The 12,078-nt window shown below is 37.6% G+C and overlaps 1 protein-coding gene across 1 annotated transcript in view; it reads left to right on the forward strand.

The window, feature by feature from the left end:
• The window catches only part of TBC1D30 (TBC1 domain family, member 30), a 102,095-nt gene that overhangs the window by 7,377 nt on the left and 82,640 nt on the right, over positions 1-12,078 (forward strand). Inside the window, exon 2 of the mRNA XM_008572273.1 lies at positions 10,955-11,024. Within this exon, the coding sequence (XP_008570495.1) occupies positions 10,955-11,024 (70 nt within the window). The remainder of the gene's footprint in view (positions 1-10,954; positions 11,025-12,078) is intronic.

Below are 12,078 nucleotides of genomic sequence, written 5' to 3' on the forward strand. Positions count from 1 at the left end.
CGCCGCTTGGGAAGCGCGGCGGCGCTCCTGCCCGAGGGTTCGGATCCCACATACAGACCGGTTCCCGCTCACTGGCTGAGCAAGGCGCGGGAGCAACACCAAGGGTTGCGGTCCCGTTGCCGGTCCCCGGTCCGGTGCGGGGGCAACACTGAGGGTTGCGATCCGTTGCCGGACACGGAAAAAAGACAGAAAGACAAAAAAAAAAAAAAAGAAAAAGTAGACATAATCAGCAAAGATTTGAAAGACGTGAACACTGTCAACTAACTTGACCTAATTTACATTTATAGATTCAATCCAATAATATTCAATCCAATAATAGCAGAATACGCTTTTCAGCTTCCCATGCTGGGCTATAAAGAAAGGCTCAATAAATCTAAAAGGATTGAAATCATGTACAGTATATTGTCTGACCACAGAATCAAATTAGAATCAATAACAGAAAGATATCTAGACAGTACCCAAATATTCGGAAATTAAACAACACTCTTAAATAATCTATGGGTCATGGAAGAGATCACAAGAGAGTTTAGAAAATAATTTAAAGTGAATGAAAATGGAAAACATAGTATGTCAAAGTTTTTGATGTGCAGCCAAAGCTGTATTTAGAAGAAAACTTATGGTTTTAAAGTTTATAGTAGAAAAGAAAGGTATGAAATCAATGACGAAGCTTCTGTCTTCAGAAGGTAGTAAAAGAAGAACAAACTGAACCTGAAGTTAGAAGGAAAGAAATAATGAAAGTAAGAAATGAAAACAAAGAAACAAGACAAATCAATAAAAACAAATCCTGTTTCTTTGAAAAAAATTTTTTAATTGACAAGTTTTTAGCAAATTGATCATGAGATAAAGTGAGAAACATAATTTACCAATGTCAGGAATGAAAGAGTGGACATCAACTGTAGATTCTATAGACATTAAATAAATAAGTAAACATGGACAAACTTACTTAAATAAAATTTTCAACTTAGATGAAACAGGCAAATTTTTTCAAAGACACAAATTTCCAAAACTGTTTCAAGAAAAAGATAAAGTGCTGTATTAACTGTAGAAATTGGATTAATAATTTAAAATCTTTCCACAAGAAGACCCTGGGCCCAGATGGCTATACTGGTGAATTCTATCAAATGTACAAGAAAGAAACAACATAAATCTTGTGCAAATTCTTTCATTAAAAAGAAGAGGAGGGAATGCTTCTCAACCCATTTTATGAGGCCAGCATTATCCTAATACCAAAAACAGCTGAGGACATTACCAGAAAATAAAACTAGAGAATTGTCATAAACATACATGCAAAAATCCTTTAAATATTTTTAGTAAATCAAATTCATCTATATATATAAAAAGGATAACATGCTATGATCAAGTGGGTCTTGCCCGAGGAATGCAAAGTTGATTTAAAATTCAATAATTAAAGTAATTTCCTCTTTAGAATAAAGGAGAAAAATCATATGATAATCACAATATATAAAAGAAAAAGAAATTGACAAAATTCAACATCTACTGAGGGTAAAAACTCAACAAACTTGGAATAGAAGAGAACTTCCTCAATCTGATAAAATGCATTTTATGAAAAAGTTACAGATAACATCATACCGAATGGTGAAAGACTAAATGTCTTATCCCTAGGCTAGTAATAAGGATGTTTGCCCTCAACATTGCTATTCTACATTATACTGTAGGTTCTAGCCAGTTCAATAGGTAAAAAAAGAAATAAATGTTCAAAGAGATCCATAGACACATCATGGTAAAAAAATGCTGAAAGGCAAAGACAAGGAGAAAATCCTGAAATGGTAAGAAAAATAGGACTTGTCACTTACGATGGAACTCCAATAAAATTAAGATTACTTCTCATTAGAAATAATAGAGGCCAGAAGGTAGTGGAATAATGTATTTGAAGTGCTCAAAGAAAAAAATTGTCAGCCAAGAATCTTATATCTCATAAAGTTATCTTTTTAAAAATGAAGGTGAACTAAGAACATTTCCAGATAAACAAAAACAGAAAGAATTTGTTGCTAACAGAGCTGCTTTACAAGAAATACTAAAGAAGGTTCTTTAAGCTGAAAGTGACCCCAGACAGAAAAAAACAAAGAGCACTAGTAAAGGTAATTATGTAATGATAAAAGACAGTTTAAATGTGTATTTCTTGCTTCTTTTAATTTATTTAAGAAGCAATTTTATAAAATATTATGTATATAATGCATTGTTGGGCCTACAGCATATAGAAATGTAATATATTTGTCAATAATAGCACAAAGGAAATGGGTGAGATCAAAGCTGCACTGGGCTCAGAAAGTGACTGCAGATGGTAAATCAAATCCACAGGAACAAGTGAAAAGAATCAGAAATGATAAATAAGGAGATTAATATAAGAAAAGCTATAAATACAAGGATTTAGAATTGAAAAGTAATGTGAATCTTTCCATGAACTTTTTGGAGTACCTCATATATATTTCCTCTCCTTTCTTCTCTTTTTAGAAATACAGTAAATTATATGAAGTAGCAATTATAACAATGTCCTGTAACATGTATATATGTAATATGTATAACAATAATACCACAAAAGAGAGGAAAGGGAATAGAGGTATATAGGAGTAATGTTTCTATATCTCACTGAAGCCATTTATGATAAAATGAGTATTGTAAAGCAATTTTAGGGCAATCACTAAAAAAATTAAAATGCTACATTAGAAAATACTTAATGTAAAAGAAAAAAGTAAAGGAGTAGTAGAGGAACAAAAAAGACATGAGACATAGAAATAAAAGTAAAATGGCAAACATAAATTCAACTACATCAATAACAACATTAGGGCCAACCCCATGGTGCACTCGGGAGAGTGTGGTGCTGGGAGCATGGCGGCGCTCCCACCGCGGGTTCGGATCCTACGTAAGGATGGCCGGTGCGCTCACTGGCTGAGCACGGTGCGGGCAACACCAAGCCAAGGGTTGCGATCCCCTTACTGGTCACACACACACACACAAAAAAAAGGCAAAAAAATAATAATAATAACATTAAATGTGACTAGATTAAATAATCCAATCAAAAGTCAGAGATTGATGGAAGACTAGATTTAACTATATGCTGTCTATGGGAGACACACTTTAGAATCAAAGATACAATAGATTAAAAGTACAAGGATGGAAAAAGATATAGTATGCAAACAGCAACAACAAGAAAGGTGGAGTGGCAATATCAGACAAAATAGACTTTAAAACAAAAAATGTTATTAGAGATAAAGCATGGCATTTTATAATAATAAAAGGGGAAATATATCAAGAAGATATAAGAATTATAAACATATATGTATCTATGAACAAAGCACCAAGATTTATGAAGCAAAAACTGACAAAAATGAAAGGGAAAAATGGACACCTCAACAGTACTAGCCAGAAGTTTCAATACCCCACTTTCAATAATGGATAGAATAACTAGGTAGTAGATCAACAAAAAAAATAGGACATGAACATTATGAAACAAGTAAACCTAACACATCTATAGAATACTCCCTCCAACAACAGTAGATTATATACACTTTTCAAACACCTTTGGAATATTCTCCAGGATAGATCATATGCCAGTTCATAAGAAAAATCTCAGTAAATTTAAGAGGCTAGACATAATAATAATAATTGTGTTTTTTGATCACAATAAAATGAGACTAGGAATCAATAACACAGAGAAATTTAGGAAACTCACAAATATTTGGAAATCAAACAACACACTCCTAAATAATCAATGGATTAAAGAAAAAATCAAAGGAGAAATTAGAAAATACTTTGAGATGAATATGAATACACCACATACTAAAACTATGGGATACAGCTAACACAGAGCATAGAGAGTAATTTATAGCTGTAAATGCCTATATTAAAAAAAGAAGAATGAGAGGAATGGGTAAAGGGGCATGAAAATCAAGTACAATGTATTTTGAGAAGTAAAATTAAATTAAATTAAATTTTAAAAAAAGAATGATTTGATATTAATAACCTAAACTTCTATCTTAAGACACTGGAAAAAGAAGAGCAAACTAAACCTAAAGCAAGCAGGAGGAAGGAAATATTAAAGATTAGAGCAGAAATTAACAAAATAGGGAATAGAAAAAACAGTAGAGGAAATGAATGGAGCCAAAAGCTGATTCTTTGAAAAGATTAACAAAATTAACAAATCTTGGTGGTCTCTATCATATCTTCATTTAAATAGACAGTCTGCCCCCTACAGAAAGGATCATGAAGAATGATTGTAACCTACTACAAGCTTAACCAAATGTTACTCTTGATTGCAGTGGCCATGCTGGAAGTGGTAGCTTTGCTAAAGGAGATCAGTATGGCCACAGGTAAATTGTACACAGCCATTGATTTAATTGAATGCATTCTTTTCTATCTCAATCAGGAAAGAGGTTCAGAAACAATCCATGTTCATATGGAATAGACAACAAAAGACATTTACAGTTTTGCCCAAGGTTATGTTAGCTCTCCTATATATCATAATATTTCACTGTGTGTCATAATACAGTCCAAATGGATCTAGACTGTCTGGGCATCCTGTAGAATGTCTTATTCATCCATTACATTGATGACATCATGCTGATCAGGCAGGATGAGCAAGAGGTGACTAGTATGCTGGAAGTCTTGATAAGATCCATGTGCTCCAGAGGATGGGAGATAGACCCTATGAAAATTTAGGGATCTGGTACTTTAGTAAAGGTTGTTAGGAGTCCTGGGGTATATCAGGACATTGTCTCCAAAGTGAAAATGAATTGCTGCATCTTTCATTTTTTACTACAGAAAAGCACAGAATCTGGTTGAACTCTTTGGATTCTGTATGCAACACATTATACACCTAGGAACACTGCCCCAGCCCATGTACCTAGTGGCATGAAAGGCTGCAGCTGTGAATGGGGACTGGAAAGGAAAAGCACTCTGTAACAGGCAGGGCTGGCTACATAATCTGTGGGGTAAATGTGAAACAAAAATGTGGGATCCTTTTTTCAAAAAGCAGAAAAAAGTGCCACTGAAGGTACTAAAATATAAAACGTTTCCTTTAAAAAGTATTTTATTTCTTACAAAACATAATAGGGGTTATAGTGATACATGAGTAGCAACATAACCTTACAAACTACAAAAGCACTTTTGGTGTCATAATTTTATAAAATACAATAATTAATGAGGCTTTGTTAATGTTGTATCTTGATTGATTATAAGATTTTTCTGACTTGCTTTTCTGCAAATTCATCATCGTATACTTTTAGCAAATTCATTTTCAATCAATATAATTGAAAGCAATGTTAGTTGCTCTTGGCAAATGCAAGGTTGTGAATGATTTTTGATAATTTTTTAATTTTTTTTTTTTCCTTTTTGTCTTTTTCCGTGTCCGGCAACGGATCGTAACCCTCAGTGTCGCCCCCGTACCGGACCGGGACCGGCAACGGGATCGCAACCCTCGGTGTGCAAGGTTGTGAATGATTTTTGATAATTTTTTAATTTTTTTTTTTTCCTTTTTGTCTTTTTCCGTGTCCGGCAACGGATCGTAACCCTCAGTGTCGCCCCCGTACCGGACCGGGACCGGCAACGGGATCGCAACCCTTGGTGTCGCTCCCGCGCCTCGCTCAGCCAGTGAGCGGGAACCGGTCTGTATGTGGGATCCTGAACCCTCGGCGGGAGCGCCGCCGCGCTTCCCAAGCGGCGCACCACAGCAGTGCACCACCGGGCCGGCCCAGATAATTTTTTAATTTTGAGAAGTATCTTTCCTACAATGTAACTGTTGTTATAATTATACTTAATACTGTAGTTATTAAGAGTATGAGGGTACTTCAAAAAGTTTGTGGATAAATGAAATTAAAAGATAATACAAATCTTCCCATGCACTTTTTGAAGACCCCTCATATTTTATAAGCTGTATAACAATGAAATAAATTTCTTTCTTTTTTCTTTTTTTTTGGTTTTTTGGGCAGCTTTCAGGTAAGGTGAACCAAACCCTTGACCTTGGTATTGCAAGGCCATGCTCTAACTAAGCTAACTGGTCAGCTCTAAATTTCTGACAAATTATTTCAAAATAGGAATTTTAATACATTTAGAGCTGATGATTGCTGTGGAACAATTTTTTGAAAAACATTTTACTGTTCCTACAAGTTAGTTTTATTTAAGTATGAATTTTATTTTAAATATTAATTATAAGTTATTGTAGTTTTGCAATTGTAAAATTGTAGCTGATATAACAGTTACATTGTAATATTTGACATTTCCTGTAACTCGTGACGATTATTCAAGAAGCCCCAAGTGGCTTCAAGCTTTTATATTATCTAAAGTGCCTGTTTATACATTTTATCACTGTATCTTAAATTACAAAGAAAAAATTAATTTAAAAATAGTTTTCATTAATAATTGGCCCATCTTAAGCTTCATATGAAAATAGTGTTCCTGTCTGTCAAATGTGACCATGTTTAAATTTATATTTCTAAGCCTATTGATATTTGCCAGGTTGCAGAAGTTTTCAAAACTAGAGACTCTAAATGCTTCGAATAATTCTAATAGCTCCCTGATATGCTTTATTACAATGTCTGTGTGTGCTTTTATTTTGTACTGACAACATGTACTGCCTAAACTCTGGCAGTTCCTGTCCCAGCTCTCGGGCCTGGGAGTTGAGATTTGTGCAAATGCTGCAGAGATGGGATCTGGGGAACAGACAGGCAAGCTAGACTTCCACAGCGGTTTTATGCAATCTCCTTTTTTCCTACCACTGTTGCCACCACTGCCGCTGCTGCTGCTTCTCCACTGTTCTCTCCACTGTCACTGCCGGCAATGGGGCTGGTCCCCACCTGGCCACCTTGGGTCTCTAAGGGGCCCCTGACGGCCCTGAGGCATGCACGTGTGACAATGCTGTGCCTCCAGGCCTGGGTTATTTTCACTGCTCAGGCACATGCCCCATCATCCCATCTAACTTCCCTTACAAAACACAAGTTCAATGGTAAAATTGTTACTAATTTCATGATTGTGACATAGAGCACTAAACCAAGCATGGGGACCTTCTGAGAGTGGGGCTTTGCACAATTGCAGAGATCATATGCCCATGAAGCATGTCCTGGCAGCAGGTCCAAGCTGTGGTACAAGTAGCCCTTCTGCTTGGGCATATACTCCAGCAGACTCTATGGTATTCGATGTGTCAGCAGTGGAAAAAGATGTCATGTAGAGCAAGCCCCAGTAGGAAAATCACAAGGCAGGCCCCTAGGGTTTTGGAGCAAGATCATGCCATCTATAGCAAGAATTACATACCATTTGAAAAACAGCTCCTAGTGTACTGAGCACTGATAGAGGTGGAACTCTTAACCATGAGGCACCAAACAACCATGCTTCCTGAACTACTCGTCATGACTCGGGTCCTCTTGGATTCACCAAGTCATAAAGTTGGTCAGGACAAGCCTTAATCCTTCATAAGATGGAGCAGTACATCCGGGACCAAGCATAAGCAGGATCAGAGGGCACAAACAAATGCATGAACAGGTAGTCTAGACTCCCGTATCACTCATCATGGTTACACCTGTGCCCTCTTTCAGCTCACACTTAGGGTCCCATATGACCACCCAAAGGAGGAGCAAAAAGCCTGAGCTTGGTTTATGGATAGAACAGGTGGTATGTAGGTGTGAGGTAGAAATGAGTGGTGGTTGCCCTGCAGCCTCATTGAGGTTTGGTCTTGACTGACAGTGGTGAGAGAAAACTGTCCTAATGGGCAGAGCCTTGGGTGGTGCACCTGACCATCCAGTTTGTGCTAAAGAAGTGTTCTGAGGTTAGAATACATTTGGACTCATTGGTAGTGGCAAATGACCTTGGCTGTCTGGTGATGAGCCTGGAATGAAAATGATTAGAAGACTGGAGAAAGGGAGGTCTGGGGTAATGGCACATGGGTGGACATACAGGAATAGAGACAAAGTGTGAAAATCTTTGTATCACATGTTTATGCCCACCATAAAGCACTCACCACGGAAGAGGCACTAAACAACCATTTGGACAAGATGGCTTAGCCAACTGATGTTAGCCTTTGTCAGTGGCTACCCAAGTGCTGGCATGATAGGCACATCACTTCCTCTCAAAGCACATCACTTGAATACAGGCGAGAGAGCAGAGGTTTAGTTCCCAGCTGCCATACATTGAGCAATCACAAACTTTCTATTATTGCAAAGCAAAGGTTATATTCTGTCACTTTAAAAGTCTAGTATAATGATTAATTAGTAGTCAAATTAGATCTCTAAAGTTCCTCTAAGCACTCACATTTTATGATTTAAATATCATTTGACGTTAATAGCTCTTATTTATTGACTGTCTACTGTGTATTAATATGCATTTCCTAGGGTCTAAGTCTTGATGTTTTTTAAAGTACTAAAATCCCTTTTTATCTCATTCCACTTTTTACTTTCAATCCACTTTTTGGATTGAAAAATATAAGAATCTTTTTCACATATAGTTATTACTAATATAGATTTTACTGTATTCCAAGCATCTAAATAAATTGCAAACAGCAAAATTAAAGAGCAAATCTGAGTTCCCATGACAGCAAACTGAAAGCAATGACCTTTTACATTTCCCTTGTGACTCCAGGAATGAGTAATCCTTGAAAGATTAGAGTGAAAGATTAACTGCTAGATTTTAGAAATCTCCCAAGAATGATCATAGCTGTTATTATAGCTATTCAGTCTGTATGTGTGTATCTGCATGTGCTAAAAATTTATCAAATTATCAAAAATGTTGAAAGTCTTGTTAAGGTAGTTTTAAATGATTAGTGTCAGAAGGTTATTGGCAAAACCTTATTACAAGTTTAGAAGTTACTTAAATGGTCACAGTCTGTAGATTGTACAATAGATTTACATAAATTGCATTCTAGCATATTGTACACAGAAATAGATGCTTCTTAGCTCCTTGTAATAATAAGGCAGTATTGGACCTTGTATTCTAGTTGTATCAGGTCTAAAATTATTAGAATAATTATTTAAATATTAAAACTAAACTTCCAAATGAAAATACTGATTAGTATCAGCAGCATAATTAACCTTAGTAAATTTCATTTTAACTATTACTCTTAATCATGATCAGTTTGATAGTTGTAATCTGTTAGACCAGCTGTTCCCTTTTACATCCAATTAATCAGCTTCAGATCTTCAGGAAACTTGCCTGGGGCCTGCCAGTCACCTGACAGCAATGATGTAGAGTAGAAAAAAAGGCTGCTCTTTGCCAACCCCACTTCTAGGATTTTATATAATGGAACTCACTTTTCTTAGGGAAATAGGTAATTAGTCACACTTTTCTCTAGTTTTCATTTTATTCATTCAGTTAATTAATTCAGTGAATATTTATTGAGCATCTACAATGTGCCCGGTCTGTTCTAGGCGATGAGCATATATCAGTGAACAAAATACACAAAAATTCCTGTGCTGAGAAGCTTACATTTTAGTGGCAGAGAGAGACAATAAAATAAATCATAGATTATATAGCATGTCGAAAGATGGTTGAGTATTTTGGAAAAAAAGATCAAGGAAGGGAAATAAGGGAAATAATAGGGGGTGGTGAGCTGCAATTTCAAATAGGATGGTCCGGGAAGGACCCATGGAGAAGAGGACATTAAGCAGAGACCTAATTCAGCTGAGAGAAGAGACATGTGGCTCTCTGGGGGAAGATCATTCCAACAAGTACAATGACCTCGAGCTGGCCTTCCCTCGGAGAAGAGGACATTAAGCAGGACCTAATTCAGCTGAGAGAAGAGTCATGTGGCTCTCTGGGGGAAGATCATTCCAACAAGTACAATGACCTCGAGCTGGCCTTCCCTATTAGTTTTTAGTCTGCCAATTTCTTCTGTTTAGGCGATTTGGTAATGATGGGAAATGTGAAATGATTTTGAAGTTCTGATTGATTTAGAAATGTTGAAATGTCTATAACCTGTTGTTTTCTCGGCCTCTTTCTTCATCCCTTTCAGCTCAGTTTGAGTTTTTAAATTCATAGTTCCTGATAGAGATACCCTACATAAGAATAGTGCTGAAGATTAGTAGATATCACATGCCTTCTTAGTGGGTGGAGATAGAAAGGGCTCTGAAGTCAACTAAGAAAAGAGATCCAGTTTTAGTGTTTGCCCCTGTGAAAGTGCTGCTTGTTGCAATGTTTGGCATGTGAAGAAAGGTTCTCAGGACTCATTCAATCCCAGGTCAGCAGGGACAAAAACCTTGAAAAACAAAACAACAGCAATATAATGAATAATTCCACTCCTTCCATTTCATACATTTTATTGTTAAATAGCAACAGCAGTAGTTAATACAGGTATAAAACAGTAAAATAATATTCCCAGTATAATTTTAAACTCTGGATACCTAAGGGAAAAGGTATGAAACTTCTGCTTTCCTTATATTAACTCTAATTTCCAAAAGCGTCCTATTTATTGTGGTGGTGGTAGTGGTGTCAAGGGACACCAGGTTTCTACCTGGAGGGTCAGGCGTTATTATGAAAATGCCTTAAAAAAAGGAAAAGTGTGCTGAACAAACATAAAGCACCACTATTGTTCACCAGGTGCATTGTTGCTCCTTTTAGAAGTACGGCCAAGTATTTAACAGCATTAGACTAATATGTATTCACCTATAATGAAGTATGTATTCACCCGTAACGAAAGCCATACACTTGAAACTTTAAGAAAAATTCACTTTATGTTTTGTGAATGGACAAGTTATTCAGCTTTTCTGTGCCTCAGCTTGCTCATCTACAAAGTGAGGACAAAATAGGATAAAATACCTGCTTTATAGCGTTAAAGTGAGGATTAAATGGGATAATTTGTGCACATCACCAACAATAGTGTGCGGCATACAAAAAGCGATAAAAAATGTTGACAACTCTTATTAAATTCAAAAAAAGTATTTGCCTTGGAGGGGCACTGTATCGCGGGAGCCCCAAATCTGAAAGGGTACTCGCGTTGTGTTTGCTTGTTCCAAAGAAACTCACCCAATATGCAATAGGTAGAGAAATCGGTTTATTAGACTTCCGGGAGGTGCTGACGGCAGCCGGTTAGCTAGAAATCCACACCACCGTGCGCTACAGACAACAGTTACATAGTGAACAGATCAAAGGAGAGGTGTAAATATCATTCGCAGGCTTATGTGTAGACCCTCACCCAACTCAGAGAGCTCGGGAGATCTGGCTGAGTAGACAAGTTAACTTACTTGTCACCCTTCTGGCTCCAGAGTAGTTAACACTAGTGTTCTAACTCCATTTACATGTTAATTTATTTACGTAGGGCTCCTGCTTTCTACTGTCTTTTATTTGTCTTAAAAGAGACGTGCCTTTCCTTGGGTAAACTACCTTGGCAGGGGGTAGTTTCCCAGGGAGGGGGGAAATAGGTCTGTGTCCCGCATTTACCTTACAGGCACGCAGTTACTATACTGAGGTCTAGTGTAAGAATACATCTCTCACGGTCTCTTGTAAACTTTTGATTTTACTGTAACAACCGCTCCGTTAACTTATTACTTCGGCTGTCTCACATTTACTAAAAACCCTCATTGTGTGTTATGTCTTGTGTCAGGGAATTAGTTGATCTTAATCCAGTGCTTTGCTTTTCACTGGAGGACAAGAGTTCACAGAGTTATTAAATCCCAAGTACCTGTCAGATATTCAGCTTTTTAGAAAGTGCATTGTCAGAAACTATACTAAGAACGCCCCCAAAGGCGCTCGGGTCAGGTGGAAAGGTGAGAAGGGCTGGGCATTGTGCCCCAAGTTATGCAAAAATGGAGCTCCTGGCCTCGGCCTAGTGATTGGACATTATTTCTAAATGGCGGCTGAACGGGATGCAAGAGATGCCCTCTTTTTGAGTTAAATCACGTGCTTAAAAGTGGAGGTGGCAGCGGCCGGAGGCCTCCTCCCTCCGGGCTAACAGCTGCATCCTGATCCTGTTCTGGCCACATCCTGCTTCTTGACGCTCATTGGAGAGCGCTGTAGGGCGAATTGGGGCCTCACCGGCGGCAGGTGTCCCCAGGTAGCCTCGCGGCGTGGCCGTCCCCTTCCCGCCTGGCTCGGAGCCAAGGGAGGGCGCCGGGGAGATCCGTGCGCCGCGGGGATCCGGAG

The sequence above is a fragment of the Galeopterus variegatus genome, unplaced genomic scaffold, assembly GCF_000696425.1.
Source record: "Galeopterus variegatus unplaced genomic scaffold, G_variegatus-3.0.2 Scaffold771, whole genome shotgun sequence".
Classification (NCBI taxonomy): Eukaryota; Metazoa; Chordata; class Mammalia; order Dermoptera; family Cynocephalidae; genus Galeopterus; species Galeopterus variegatus.